The sequence below is a fragment of the Arctopsyche grandis genome, chromosome 5, assembly GCF_051622035.1.
Source record: "Arctopsyche grandis isolate Sample6627 chromosome 5, ASM5162203v2, whole genome shotgun sequence".
NCBI classification, from domain to species: Eukaryota; Metazoa; Arthropoda; class Insecta; order Trichoptera; family Hydropsychidae; genus Arctopsyche; species Arctopsyche grandis.
Genome location: NC_135359.1, coordinates 32,185,700 through 32,202,435, shown reverse-complemented (window position 1 = coordinate 32,202,435; position 16,736 = coordinate 32,185,700). Strand labels below are relative to the sequence as shown.

The window sequence follows — 16,736 nt, the reverse complement described above, 5'->3', positions numbered from 1 at the left end:
AGTCTTTATAAACGTTGACAAATGAATGACACGGATTAAACGACCCATGTTCAATGCATTTCTTTTCAATGCTACCTGGAAAAGCTTAGCGGTCTTAGTTGGTCAGCATTCAAAGGGTTAACTTCTGTTTCGTATTTGTAATCAGCAGGTCTGAATAAGTAAAGCTCTTTGAACTATAGTCAGGTCGTTAAATCATGTGAAAATTCGTTTAAAGATTTAAAAGTGAAGACAAACCTTGGGTTTTTTCAACGTGTAGACACCGACGTCTTGAACGCTCTATACAAAAATCGACGAACATGCAGTGAAAAAATAATAAAAAATCAAGCAAAATTAATAAGTGTAAAAAACATAACAATAGAAAAACATTTGCACGTGATAATCAAGCATATGTGCAATATGATGAAAATTTACACCGGCAAATGCGAATACGTGGTTGTATTTGCAAATGTAAATATGTATATTTTTTATGAAAATAATCAACACGTACATTTCAGTGTTCACTATTTTCGATATATGCACTATTATTGGAAATAAAACAAAATTTACGTGTAAGTCTTCTCCGACGGGTCGCTGATTTATTAGCGTGATTGGTCCGGCAGGTAAGCTTTCTTTCGATTTGCCTTTGGCAATGTCTCTAAACTCCTCGGTGTACTCCTGCACGTCGGAAATATCGCATTCGTGCGTGTTATTTGATCAATGGCAAGCCGAATTAATAAAGGATTTTGCAAACACGTGCAAAATTTAACAACAGGCAGATGAAGCGACACATCAACATGAAGGAAAAAAATCAAAACAAAATAAAAATTAATAAAAACATAAAATTAACTGAAGGAAAAATCGTTGAGCGAAATACTGAACCATTTTTTATTTGATTCAACATCAGCTCGTTTTGTATAAAACGTCAAACGAACAATTATACAATTGGTTAACATACAAAGTGGGGCAGAAACAAATACATACATATGTCGATGCGGTGCAAACGATCGACAGACTGACCCACAGATTAACGACACGTGTACCTTATGCGTGCGCACTGCTCGCACTTACACTAAGCGAAATCTACCCGAAGTCTCGACACCCTGTATACGTTCTGTGCTCCTGATACTTTAGTTTTTTGCCATATTAAACTCGCCAGAAAGATCCAACTCAATTTTAATAATTGCATATGTGCAGATCGAAAGGTTACTCGTCATCTGATGTGCAATCTATCATTCGTGAAGTCGAGAATTGCGTTTAAAGCAGCCATCCAGTTAATCTGTGGTTCAGTCTGTCTGGCGCTTGTCGATCGTTTGCACCACCAAGCCCACATATATATTTACTTTTCAATACAAGTATTCATTTTCAAGATGGCAATCGACTTATTGTTTCTGCTCCACTATGTATGTATGTATATTGCAAAGGCAAACGGCAACGTAATAAAGGTAACTATTTGCCTTGTAAAAAAAAGTACATGAATGATACAAACATATCTAACAACATTGTGCAAAATAGATTTTTGTTTTGTAATAAATTGCCCCACACCTAGAAAAGAGTAGATGTTTGATGATTCCATCATTGAACTGTTAGCATGGAAAGCATGTGAAAGTTTTTAGAATACGACAACAACAATGGAGGATATGATTTCAGCGAGACTATCGTCTAAGTATGACATACACAGTGTTTCGTGATGCGTGTAACTATTGAAAATTGCTCGAGAAAAACACAAGTAACATCTCAATGTTCGGTAAACTGTACCAAAAATCCACTATCGACCCCGGCGGATATGGAGCTGATCGACGGGGCTACTCTCGTCGCCCATCTGTCTCCGGTAGGCGAAGAACGGGACGGCCAGGGTAAGGAAAATGATGGGATAGCATAGCGAGCGTCTTCGACGGCGTTACGGGTCGTCGAAGGGAACCGCTTGAGACATTGAAAGCAGCCCGCAAAGCGCTCTTCGGGCTCCGCTTTCGACTCCGTTGACGTTTCATCATCATCTCTGAGTGATGGCAGCTTTAGAAATAATTCAACTACACATGTACATTTATTAAAATAGATTACAACAAGCGTATACAATTTTGCACAATGTTGCTATGTATGAATGTGTAAAAGGTACATTATTTAACAACGACAAATTAATTTGGATGCATTTAAAAATCTCCATATCAAAAATATGTAACATGCTTTATATAAAAATAGATTCAGTTCGTCACCTTTGTACATTTGAATCAATATATATAAAAGATTAGTGGCAGCCAGCGGAGCATATTGTCGAAATTAAACGGTGTACAATCGTCCCCTTATGACACGGTACTTAAATAGTGTTTGTGCCGCAATAAATCATGCTATATAAGACTTAATATGTATGAACACCTTATAAGATAGTTTTTTTACTTTATCTATGTACATACGTAGTAACAATAGATGAAGTTTTGTGATCGTGCGAAAATTCGAACGCGAGATTATGACTGATTCAAACTCAGAATCGATCTCTGATCACATTTTCATGATCTAGAAAAAATGTGTGTGTGTGTCTGTGTATTTTGGGGATTTTTTGATGTTTTTTAAAAGTTTAAGCTTAATACCAAGTTATGTATAAAATTTGGTAAGCATCTGTCAACCGGAAGTGGCAGTTTACTCTTGTTCAATTTTTCATTCACTATTTTTTTCGACCCTTTAATTATGTGTGCTCTTCACGAGAAGATTCAAGTATAATACTTGTATAAATGTGATGAAAATATTAAAAAATCATTAAATTTAATAAACCGGAAGTGAGATTTTTTCCTCTTTGAAAAGTCAAAAATGTTGCGACTACAATTCTTTCCACACCCCTGAACTTATCAAGCTGAAAATTTATATTTGTATTCTTTATGTACTAACTTAAAGCTGATAAGGTTTTGGTCAGAATTCGTAAACCGGAATTAATATTTTTTTTTAAAACAACATTTCATTATTTTATTTTGACCTTTAAAATTATTTTTATTTTCTTGATATTTAATGTGTATAATAATTATAGTGATTTTAAATAATAAAAAAATATTTGAACAAAATCTGACAACCGGAAGTAGAACTTTTGTCTTGTGTAAGTTTTCCCTACATTTGCGCTCAATTTGTATCGAAAATGCTCTCATATTTGGTATGTGTGAATCTGTATGTATGTTTAATTATCGAATTTTGTTTTGTGACCTTTTTATAATCCTCAAATACATAGATAAAGTCATGGATTGGTCTCATCCGAATTTTTTTTTGTTGTATTTGGGATATTTCGGCCATAATACATATAATATCAACATTATATTATATGAAAAATGCAGCATGTGTTAAAAAGAAAACGCATTTTAGGGAAGAGTGTTATAGGGGGATGACTATATGTTTTTGGTTGCCACTTAACGATAAAGGTAAACCTATTTATGAATAAAATTACAAGAAAAATCACATGCATGTATTAAAATTTTGTGTAAAATAATAAACAATACCTCAAACTGTGGCCATTGCATTGCCATATTAATTCCGTGATTATTTGACCACCATTTCAGATCTTTCTGATGATCGGCATTATTTATAGTGTGATGGAAATCTTCATAGATTTGGGGTAATCTGAAATAGAAAGGTTTTATTATATACAACTATTTCTCAAATTTTCGATTAAGCATTTGGTGACCATACCAGTCACCAAATGCAAATAAAAAAAAATGTAACGTGGGAAAATGAGAGATAGAGTATCCACTGTCTAAGCACATTCGTGGGTGAACAATAGAGCCCCCAGATTAGGCTAACAGGACTCAGCAAGTGCCCGAACAAAGGACACCATAGTTTTCACAGACCTGGTGTAAATAATAGACACACCAAGGTAGATCTTTAAGTGCCTAAATAATAGACACATTAATGGATCGGGGAAGCTGTGCTATGCAACTTGTTCTTTATAAGTAGGTACACACGGTAGATCAGACCATTCTGGAGTGAGCGGTTGTTCCGTGTGGACCTTTGGGATCGTTGAATAAATGCTGTGAAGCGACTTTTGCCTTTCATTTGAATCCTGTACCCAGACTTACATTAGCATGCATATTAACGATAAAAATAGTATGAATATGTACTATACTGGGAGGTCTGTAGCCCTACAACCCATATCCAAGGCTCGCAAGATTTTAAAAATCTGTGAATTGAATACTGCATGACAGTCATCGCTTGGCAACATAGACTAACACAGAGAAATATCATACTAATGCTAAAAATCTGATTTAACCGTTTGCCCACGGCCGTCTTCTATATAAGCTTTGCGCGACAAGTCTTTAGCGCGGCTGCCTTCCATAGAATTTCTGAACTTTGCACGGGATTTTGAGCCTTATATGCGCCTATTTCAACTGTTTTAAGGTTCAAAATTGGTTGAATATATTACTGAGAGTTGAATGCCATCTATTCAATTTGCTTAAAATGAATATATACCAGTCAAAATTAGTTTTTGTGGAACCATACTGAAACCTCGTTTATGTGACGTCAAGTCTTCATACAATTGAGATGATACGTCTCAATTGTATGAAGAATGATTATTTGACAATTAAGCCCAAAACTACGAGATATATTATGTATTTTATTGTTTAAAATAATACTTTATGTGTTAACTAACATATCTGGTTACTTGAGTAAATATTAAAAACTGTATTTAAGGTCGAAAACTCGATTGCCAAATTCGCGAAAAAGGTGCCGCGTACAGGGCTTGTTCGCTATATTTATTGCCGCAGGCAAAGGGTTAAAGATAAGAGAAGAGAAAATATTACAATTAGTCTCGATTATAGACATCTCGTATTTATTTCATTGTATCAAATGAATGTTTAGGTTAAAAGCACCTAAGAAATTATGATAATTCTAATGCGTCTTCACTTTATATGTAAGTATGTAATAATAGAATAATACTTACACTGGATCCTGACTTATATTCAAACATTTATGTACAGAGAATAGAATTTGTTTGAAAAATATTAATCGTTGAGCCTCCATCGCTTGACACCGATCAAAGACGACGCCCATATCTTCCATGTAACGTCCATTGTATGCGTCAATTTCTTTCAATGCAGCCTCATATTTTTCCCGCCAGCGAGCTGCGTCTTCTTTACTTTTGGTTACCCTTTCTTGCATTTTCTTAACCTGAAATGACAGTTTCGAGTATAAATAATATGCAATTGAAAAAATATGAAGATTTAAAATTCTAATACAAATATAATATGTACATATAGCAAACAAACGATTCAATCTTTAACATTCAAACTAAAGATAATATGAAGAAAAAAAAAGTTATATTTATATTTATAATATGTATATATACTTGATGATTTTAAATGCATGACGACAAAATTATATACATATAAGATGCACATAAATAGTATAATCAATTGTTTACGTACTGAGGATAATGAATGTGTGAATATTTATATAAGTAATATTTTAATGATAAATGTTGTGTTGGTTAGATAAAAAAAAAAATACAATACTACCACTACGTCGTTAATTAGTATACATATATTTACATATTAGTTATTATATTATTATATATATATAGATAGTGAAATAACAATAAAGAAGCAAGAACGAGCCTTACCGTGGCAGTTCTCTGCAGTCACACGCAGACAGCAAAACCATAAAAAGAAATAATCAACTAAATCAAAAATCCATAAAAAATATGCAAAAACATATTTACAAATATGTGAAAATAAAATCATAAACAATAAGAGTATAAAAGTATTATTAAAATAAAATAAAGCATTGAATATTATAAGGGGGGGAATGGAAGCGAAATATATGTAAATCCTTTTTACCCTGAATATTCTCATTATATTTATTAAATGTCTTAAAACCTTAGTGCAAATATTTTCAAATTAAACTGCAACCTAAGCAAGGTTTAGTAGTCAAATTTCAAACCATATAAAAGTGTACAAAAACCCTCGCAATAAAACGTTAATATTAAAATACATAACCCACTATTTGAAAGTCTTTAATCATTAATAATTCAAAAACAAAAATAAATAAAATAGTAAGGGCCTCAACCAATTTGTTTATAATGAATTGAATTTAATATTGACCTGATCGGGACTAAGCGACGTGTCTCCGGCTGCGTTCCGTTCCTGGTTGGCCGCCGACCGTTGCTGCTTGCACGCCGTGTGGTATTCTGTTCTTGCTCTTTCGACGCGACTTAATAATTTACACCAAGGCTTTTGTGCCTTTTTGAAAGCCTCCTCCATTTCTTTCCGTTCTTTTATTTGGATCATGGACTGAAAAATAGCATAAAAAATCGATTACAACTCTGGCAATGGGCTGTGAATTCGTTAGAACCTGTTTCATCGAGTACTGATATGGTTTTAGTATAAAACAATCAAACTTTTGACGTTTCCTTTCAATGGAAACTTTTCCTCGTATAATCTTGACTCTCTTCTGAGGACATAAAAAACAGACGATGATTGTTTATACGCTAAATATACGGTAAAAGGCTTATGATAAAATTTATGACGAGTCAAAACGTCACAAGAACTGGATATTTATTATAGTCGATAGTAAATATGCGAGATCTAACCGCAAATCATATTTATTAAACATGAATTTTAGCCCTAAACGGTGCTGAATATTAAATATGATGACGGCGTGCATTGTCTTCAGCACTCGGACGGATTGATGGGTCAGAGTTGTGCTGGCAATTGTAACAATTGGGGACGAGCGAAGCGGCGAATTATGCAAATTCGCGAATTAGAGGAAGCGTCTAATTCGCGAATAGAAGGCGACATACTTTATGATAGGATTCCTTCTGCCAATTCTTCAGCTGTTGTATCACATCGTTGTACAGGTTGTCTTTGGTCTTTAGGTGCAGGTCGCACAGTCGATCCGACTCCGCGAGGACACCCTTCCACGCTGCCTCCATGGTGCCGTACTCGGGACCTGAAACACATCATCACAATTCATGAATTCACGTGTCGGAATCAAACGGCATGTTTCGAATGCCAGTATGTGTGTTATCAATGATCATTGATATGACCCGGTATGAATGTAAGTTTTTATATGCTGATAATTTGCAGCGTAGACATGCTATCGTCAAGGTAGTAAAAATTGTAAGGTTAGATCATATTTATATCGAGTGCGGGTTACCTTTCTCTATGAAGTCGCTCCATTTCTTGGCCCAGCCTCGGAGGCCCTTGGCGTATTGCTTTTCTATGTCTGCCCGTTCGGCTACCATGGTCTGTAGGTCGGCACACAACCGGTAGCCATCTTCGATGCGTCTAGCTGTCCGTTTGTAATTGCCAGGTTCCCAGAATGAGTCCGAGCTCACGCCCGGTTGGGGCTCGTCGCTGTGCTGCGACATCCCTCCTGGAAAATAATGCGAAAAAATATTAATATCAAGTCAAATTATTATAATACTCATGTCCATGTGTTAACCATTTGAATGCTGACCAACGCCGATCGGCGTTTTGCCAACAAGTCTATATACCTGAAAAACCCCGTTGTATTTTGAGCATGTACAAAGTAAACAAGAATACTACCCGCTAAAGTTTTCCAGGTAGCATTGAAAAACATAGATAAAGTAAAAATGCATTGAACATAGGTAATCCGTGGCAATGCTTATAAAGACTGGTTTCCACCGGAACTTTTGAATTTATAACCAGAGCAGAATTTCCCGATGGAAATGCCTAACTGCTGAGTATTTTAGATTGTGGCTTGGCATTTAGATTGTGAGCATTACATTTTAACAACAATGAAGAAGATGGAACTAGTTTTGGAAAAATAAATTCATTAATAGACTTCTTTTGTTTATTTTATATTGTTGCAAGATATATTAGAGAGTCTAAACACACCTTTACAAAAAATTTTATCTAAAAATTTTATATATGCTTTCTATTGAATTTTTAAATAATTCTAGTTGGAAATGTTGGTGAATTTTCAGCGTGGCGGGCTTTCAACAGAAAAGACGTCAGCACTCGAAGGGTAAAAAAATATTTTCTAATATTGGTACATTTTATAGAACAAAATGGATAAGTTAACGACCATTTATGGTAAGAATACATTCAAAAGCACGGCACGGCACGCCTAGGTGACTCCAGCTGTGATAGGTGTGTCCTAAAGTTAAGTTTCTCTTCCATTTTTTCAAATATGGTAATCACAGCTATCGATCACAATATAAGGATAAAATATCACTGAAAACACTCCAGGGGCGTGAGTTTTGACAAGGATCACGATGGCATAAAGCTATTAAAAAAAAACACGTGTTTCTTAAAAGTGCAGACCGTTGCTGCTGTGCCTGAATGCGATATTTTTCACCTTGGTGAACATAGATTATCGGATATTATTTTAACATATTTGTCTGGTAATCTGCGCTCATCATTATTTTCATAATTTGAATGTGATGTATGAGTGGAATTTTAATCTACTCTCTTCCATTTGGGCCTCGCAGGGATGTTTTGTATTTGTAGCTCGTTCTTATTTATCGGAACAGGCTGCAGGTGCAAGACATTCCCTTCTCTGTATTTTTACTACTTATTAAATTATCTTTGTAATTTATCACTCAATTAATTTTCCATTTATTTTTTTATATTATTTTTGCTTTTGCTTTTTAATATGTAGTTATTTCAAATGTAAAATGTATTTTAATCATAACTCGCGATTTCTCCAAATGGACATTTCACTGATTCAACAGGAAATTTTCTCCACTAAATTATCTAATCATGCAAAAAATATTAATTTTTCTGCTAAATATTACGAATTGATAAATTTTTTTGGACGTGTCATAGAATCATTGGTTAAAAATGTATGATTCTACGTTCGAAATAATGACTGTACTGTGATGTGTATACATTGTAATTCTAACTTAATCTGATAGCATGCATTAGCAACATTTAAATTATATATCTAAACGAGGTATTTGGAGTGACGACAGAGAACAATAATATCTATTCTAGCAGTGACGATATTGCTATGAAGATAATTGGGTCAATCCCGAGTAATAGTTATTAAGTCGTCAATAAATATTATACGAGATAAATATCGAAATTAATGATAAAACGAAAAACATATTAACTAGGTTACAGCAATACAAATTGTATACAGCACAATCTGATCGAAAGGTTGAAAAGATTATTATAAATACATGAAGAGAAAAAAAAGCGTTATCAGAAAACAAGTGCAATCGAAAAAGTTCTTCAATAGGTCGTTTAACTAGAAATCGTATCGATTTTTATCAACCTTCGATAGTAATTGAAGTAAACAATATGAATCAATTTTAAATAATGAATGGTAATTTAATTTTTAATTTGAATAATTTAACATTTCAAGGATTTCAAATTAGCACTTGCATGTAGAAAAAGTGGAACGGTATTCAAGTATTCAACGGAGTTGAAAATCTACAACAATGGAGCAAAAATACTCTTAAAAAATCAGGTCAAACGAGACGGAGCAATGTACCCCTTCAGTGCAAAAAGGAAAGCACTTATATATATACATACAGAAAATAGTATTAAAAAATAAACATATTAATAGTGAAAGTATTCAATCCTGCTTGGGTTGAAATATGCATAGAATAGGCGTTCAAAAAAAAACACACACGCAAGGCGCTCACAGACGACCAGGAACACACATAGGTCTATTCATATTATCCAGCACTCCAAGGCAACAGCAAGGCAGTGCACGGAAAAGACTACTTCTATTCATACTATACAAGACCCCCCGTTTTAGTGCCAAGTGCAAGGCAAAATCAGCTTACATATACATTACAGAGCAAGACAATACGGCGCAACATTGCTTGCGTCGTATCGTCGAGTCAATACTGTCACAATATGACGTTTCCTAAAATATTAATATACGCGTGCACTTGCCACTATGACGTCACGTCGTATGTGAATATTTCAACGGTGGCCGGTTTTCAAAACCGGTTTCGATTCATACGTTACGGTGACAGGTACTGCTGGATAGTATGAATAGATTTTGTCGACTACTGCGTCTACGCCACGTTCACATTACGGAACATATGAGAATATTAACCAGGACTAGTGGTTAGCATAGAATACTTTGAACAAAGTGGTCACGGGTTCAAATCCCACTGGCTTCAGCTGGCCAGACCTTGGATTTGTGACTTCAGGTCGATCGTTTCCAATCAGAGTTTGCCAATATATCTGATTTTCATTGAAACGGTTCCAACAAATTGGCAACCTTACCCATTTTCTAGCAAATATTGAGTTTTCAGCAATCTCGAATTTCGCTGAATTATATCAAATGCTGCAAATTAACAAATTTGACCACACATGTCTCTGTGGATGTTAATTGATGTATTTACTTTGTATAATATTGTTTATTGCCAGGAAAGCGCATTGGGGTTACCTGTTATACCTTCCTGGTATAAATTAAATATAAATAAATAAATATGAATGTTTCCATATATAATGTAGCAAAGAATACTTTTCGTACTGCTGTTAACGTGCAGTTGCCTGTCTGTGCCGTAATAGTATGAATAGTCCCATATAATTCTGTAGGTGATGTTCGTCCGCGAACGCCCTGGGTGTCTGTGTTTTTCTGTGCGCGTTGTGTCCTTATTTGAACGTGCCAAGTTTGGCTCGACTTTAAAAACCACCGATGAGTTGTAAAATGAACGCTTCTCAAAGAGTGTTTGCTTGGTTTATCACACTTTTTCCACAAGATAAGTAAGTCATTGCAACACCACAGTATAAGTCACCTTTATCGGTGCATGAACGAATCGTTTGTATGAAAAGCAAAGATTTTCAACTTTTTTGAACTACCAAAAAGACACTAAAAGTTATGGGAATCGGCATTGAGAAAGAATTGTCTACGACTTACAGAAGTTTCACCGCACTAACTGCAAGTGAATCAATACGAAAATTGATTTTGTTTGCGGTTACATCTACATGGCATTGCTCGGTAATCCCTTTACAGCTATTATCTGTCTTACACGTTGTCGTGTAGTGTGTAGACAAGTACGAGCGTTACACAATGTGCCGAAGCAAACAAACTATGGTTTTATAATGCAAATCAAACAACGCTAACTGAATAGTAGTGATAGCGCTTATCAAGAAGTTTCATCTTGCGCAATTGCAAACAATTTTCAGACCCGAAAAACTGAAATTAAACGGTCTACTATACAGATTGTAATATGTGTGGTGTCAGAATTTAGAATTTTTGTTGAATAATAATGAACATTTGTATTTACGAGTTGGAAATTCACGGTCAAATGTTCGGAATCGATGTAACCACACGACTAACATAAACAGTTACAGTGTAAATTAAAGACTTACCCGACGAAAGATAAGAAGAGTTATCGAGTAGATAGCGATTAGTATACGAGTTATTGTATTTTCAGTGCAAAGCTGAATGCCTTAACTATGTTACATATTTGATGTGGTTATGTCTGTCAATTGAATGACTAGCTTTTTATTTCTATGGATTCTCTTTTGCATATGTGGATTACAAATGTACATGTACAAGGCTTACGTAGTTCTGCTTCTACATACAGTGGAGACCTGATTAGTTTGATTTTTGAAAGTGTGCACTTGTATTTCTACATCGTTTCAATAAATATGACCTCTCTTTTCCCAAATCGTTCGCTTCAACTCTGATTTATCGAAGTCCGACTTAACGAGGAATTAAGTTCGAACACAAACTAACCTAACTTAACTAACAACTAGTAAATAGAGTCAATGAACCACTACTGTGTTATTGAGGAGCTTCATTGGAGTAAAAATTATCAAGGCTGTGAGTATGATTCAACATGATCATACTAGAAACATTGAAATCTCTAGAAAATGACTTAAAATACTTTTTTAATTAGCAATAGAGTCTATTATTTACTTAAGTTTGGACCATTGTGGCATTACCAGAGTCCCTAATGTGCCACAATGGTCGAAAAAATACATACATATATACGGGGACGCGACAATTGGTGCAAGGCCAAAATGTTCAACGACAAAATGTACCCGAAAATTAGTGCACTGACAAAATGTACCCGCGACAAAATGTACCCGCGACAAAATGTACCCGCGACAAAATGTACCCGCGACAAAATGTTCAAAAATGTTCAAAATGTTCAAAAATCCTAAATTATCCTATTTTAATGGCAAAAGTAACTTTTTATTGTATTATATTTATCGATGTATATGGTACTTTTTATCGTATAGATCGCGGATGTTATTAAATTATTATAAATTAAAGGTGTTCTCAACCGTACCAACATATACTTATTTAAATTGAACAATTACATTTTAAGCGAATGTCATTGTGACTCATTGAATATCATTTTAAGATGTCATTGAATTAGTATAAATGTCAGGGGTTCTCAACCGTATCCAATATTTACGTATTTAAATTGAAAAAAAAAACTTTCCGAGCGTATGAACTGCAGATTACATTGCATTAGTTTATATGGCAGGGCTTCTCAACCGTCTCCAAAATTTACTTTATTTCAAATGAATAATTTACTTTTTATCGTACACATCGCGGGCGTAATTAAATTAGTATAAATGACAGGGGTTCTCAACCGTATCCAATATTTACGTATTTAAATTGAAAAAAAAAACTTTCCGAGCGTATGAACTCCAGATTACATTGCATTAGTTTATATGGCAGGGCTTCTCAACCGTCTCCAAAATTTTCTTTATTTCAAATGAATAATTTAGTTTTTAAGCGTATGTCATTGAATTAGTTTAACACCGAAGACCTCTGTGAGGGACAGTACATATAAGATAATTATAAATTTTAGAGTTAAGTAATTTTAAAATTAGCTTGATAGCTAAGATAATATATAAATAAATAAACGTTGATCGCCACGTTTTATTTTGATAAAACAGTTCCCAGCCAGCGGTCACGTGTACTTCGAGTTTTAACATTGAATGTGACCTTTACGGCGTCTCTAAATCAAATTCACATAATTTTTTTCCAAAATTTTGTTTAAAAATGCAATTATTTTATTTCTTCTGCAAATAAGTCTTCTAGTGTACATTCGCAAGCTATATGTAAAATGAAAGTTTTTTTTAAACTTAATATTTCATTATACAATATCAAATATTAATTTAGATAAATTTAATGTATTATTTTACAATCAAGTCTCGAATTACGACTATTAGGATTTATGATGGAGAGATTTTACTTAGTGTTTAACAAAAAACAAATGTATGAATCGGACATTGTATTGGAGAAAAAAGGAGGTATGTAAAAAAGGCAGACATTAGAAATTTACAATAGTCAACCTTTTTTTTTTGGGCAACGGGTTCCTTAATCCCCAGCTAAAATTATTTTTACATACCTCCTTTATGTTTCACATTAATATTGCATCATTTACAACTAACTATTATGCGTAAGAGTTGCATACAAAATTTCATTTTGACATGTAAAAGACACACGATTGATGTAAAATGCAATTAAAATGTAAATGTAAAAAAAATCACGCGCGTTGAATAGAGATGGCAAAACAATAATATATTTTGAAATTAGTTCTATGATTGACAGATGAATTGTCTACACAAATGGACGAAAATATGTAAAAAGACAAATGGGTTATAAAATTTTACTACCCTCATGTTAGAGGCTATTGAATGCATTTTTTTCTTTGCGTAAAACCCTAGGACAATAGGCAAATGGTGGGTTCGAAATCTCTTCAATGTCCTCTTCAACTTCGGTTTGTAGCATTAGAATAATAATTTTTAGCTATTCACAGTTGATAAGCTCGATCACATTTATTATAGAAAAATATACATATATCTATGTAATAAATTTATAATTTCTCTGGTATTATAAAGTTCTAATAAGGTTATCAAGTTAACAATACTTGTTCACCATCCCACCGCAAAATGCCTATGTTGAACGTGTGTTCTCATTAATTACATAAAGCTCACTGACAGATGAGCGCAATTCGCATTATATTGACACAGTGAAAAGCGTGTTATAAAAAAGTGTATGTATTATAAAATGTCGTGCATTGAACTATATAATTATATAAAAGGGGAAAAAGAGCTGCTCCAAAAAACGAAAACATGAAGTCGCCCAATTCAAAGAAGAGTAAAGGCGAGAGAAGAACGTATGAATTAAAATGTTAAGGTAAGGTTCTATTTTGTTTTATTAAATTGAATCGCCTATTAATCTATATTGTTTGATTTTAGATTGGGTACAGATGCATTGTTTTAAAAGATTGCACATTTTTTTATAACAAAGCTATGAATTTCGAGTGTATAAAGCTATGAAAGCTATGAGTGTTTTTTTTTTTTGGGGGGGGAAGTCCCCTTCGGTGGTCCGACAATTATGGCAACCCTAAGATACGTACGTACATAAAAAGTAGTAATTAGTCACAGTCAGGAAAATGCAATTAAATTTAAAATGGTGTTGGCTTTAGCATTCGTTCCTCCAGAAAATGTAGTCGAAAGCTGGGAGGAACTCCTCCAAATTCTCAACCCTTGGCTATTGGAACAAGAGCGAGAAATCCAACAAAGGTCGATGATTTCCTCATTTATTTTGAGGTAAATTATATTGGGAAAATCATAGCGAATGTAAGGCGTGAACCTCGGGTAGCTTCCATAGACATATGGAATGTTCGAGACCGAATAATACATAATTATGGAAAAACAGATAACGAAGTGGAAGGCTTCCATATGAAAGTTGGCTATACAATTGGAGCCCAATTTCCAAACCTCTGGAAATTTTTGAAAGCCCTTCAAGGTCTCCAAGCCGAGACCGAGAAGTTAGTAGAAGAACTAAACTCCGGAGTTATGGGAAGACAACAGCGGCCGAAATACGTACAATTGGCAGAGAGGATAAAAAACGTCACAGCCAATTGGGCTAATCGACAAAGTTTGGAGACATACCTAAGAAGAATATCGTATAATTTTTAAACACGTTAGTTTTTATTCTAAAATATTATTTCGTTAAAATTTTGTATATAAAATAATATATAACATTCATTTTCAGGTGCGTACACAGGATATTTTTCTCGCAGCAGTCAAGTCAAGGGCGAACAGGGTTCTAGTTTATATATCTAGTCACATACTTATGTATATTATATTTAGTTATTAATTTTAAATCCTTGTATTTTAAAACTAAACTAAACTTATTTAATATGAAAAATATTAAATTCCTTTTAATGTACATATGTATGTATGTATCTACATTATTTAAATACTGTCATACCATTTTTTAATCTTACTAATTATGGATTTTTTAATATTATATACAATATTTTTATTTCCTTTTAGTACATTTTTTGTATCTTTTTTTTATAAAAGCTTCCTCTTATTATCGATATTCCATCAAATGCACAACTTTTTGCTTATTTATTTCTTATTATTTAAGAATGTATAAATTAAGTCATAATATACTCAAATTTTTTAAATGACATCAATATTTTTTATGCAGCGGTAGCTGTTGATAAGCAATTATATTATAACTAAATTTGTCACTGATGTTAGGTATTTTAAATTTTTAATTTAACAATTATTGTTTTAATCTGAAAATTGATAAATTTTGTTTTTTAATGTTTTAAATTTAATGACATGTGCATTTCAACAGTTCGAACTATGATGATTCCATTATTTGAGAGCAGATCACTTTTAATCTTACAATTAATGATGTATTATTTTAATTGAATATTGTTTATTTATTAAAATAAATATTATTACAAAATTAAGTAATAAATTTAAAAATGATTTTAAAAATACATGTCAAATGATGATCTTTTTTCTTTATCTATTTTGTATGCTCATATTATGTTTAAATGATTTTTGTTTTGTTTTCAACTGAATACAACTTATTTCATATGAAGAAAAGATTTGTAATTTTGGCTTTTATTTATTTATTTTCATTATAAGATTTTATATTACGGTTGAGAAGCCCTGCCATATAAACTAATGCAATGTAATCTGCAGTTCATACGCTCAGAAAGTTTTTTTTTTTCAATTTAAATACGTAAATATTGGATACGGTTGAGAACCCCTGTCATTTATACTAATTTAATAACGCCCGCGATGTGTACGATAAAAAGTAAATTATTCATTTGAAATAAATAAAATTTTGGAGACGGTTGAGAAGCCCTGCCATATAAACTAATGCAATGTAATCTGGAGTTCATACGCTCGGAAAGTTTTTTTTTTTCAATTTAAATACGTAAATATTGGATACGGTTGAGAACCCCTGTCATTTATACTAATTTAATAACGCCCGCGATGTGTACGATAAAAAGTAAATTATTCATTTGAAATAAAGAAAATTTTGGAGACGGTTGAGAAGCCCTGCCATATACACTAATGCAATGTAATCTGGAGTTCATACGCTCGGAAAGTTTTTTTTTTCAATTTAAATACGTAAATATTGGATACGGTTGAGAACCCCTGTCATTTATACTAATTTAATAACGCCCGCGATGTGTACGATAAAAAGTAAATTATTCATTTGAAATAAAGAAAATTTTGGAGACGGTTGAGAAGCCCTGCCATATAAACTAATGCAATGTAATCTGCAGTTCATACGCTCGGAAAGTTTTTTTTTTTCAATTTAAATACGTAAATATTGGATACGGTTGAGAACCCCTGTCATTTATACTAATTTAATAACGCCCGCGATGTGTACGATAAAAAGTAAATTATTCATTTGAAATAAAGTAAATTTTGGAGACGGTTGAGAAGCCCTGCCATATAAACTAATGCAATGTAATCTGGAGTTCATACGCTCGGAAAGTTTTTTTTTTCAATTTAAATACGTAAATATTGGATACGGTTGAACATTTTGAACATTTTTGAACA

The 16,736-nt window shown here is 33.2% G+C and overlaps 2 protein-coding genes across 2 annotated transcripts in view; one reads left to right on the top strand and one right to left on the bottom strand.

The window, feature by feature from the left end:
* LOC143912008 (uncharacterized) overlaps positions 1-16,736 on the top strand; it is a 439,734-nt gene that overhangs the window by 64,432 nt on the left and 358,566 nt on the right. The gene's annotated exons all lie outside the window — the stretch shown is intronic.
* Positions 1-16,736, bottom strand: part of Synd (protein kinase C and casein kinase substrate in neurons protein Synd) — a 91,539-nt gene that overhangs the window by 1,674 nt on the left and 73,129 nt on the right. Inside the window, exons 2-8 of the mRNA XM_077430606.1 lie at positions 7,105-7,323; positions 6,749-6,897; positions 6,051-6,239; positions 4,892-5,118; positions 3,453-3,573; positions 547-654; positions 235-276 (exon numbers count right to left, since the gene is read on the bottom strand). Coding sequence (XP_077286732.1) covers positions 235-276; positions 547-654; positions 3,453-3,573; positions 4,892-5,118; positions 6,051-6,239; positions 6,749-6,897; positions 7,105-7,318 — 1,050 coding nt within the window. The 5' untranslated portion in view covers positions 7,319-7,323. The remainder of the gene's footprint in view (positions 1-234; positions 277-546; positions 655-3,452; positions 3,574-4,891; positions 5,119-6,050; positions 6,240-6,748; positions 6,898-7,104; positions 7,324-16,736) is intronic.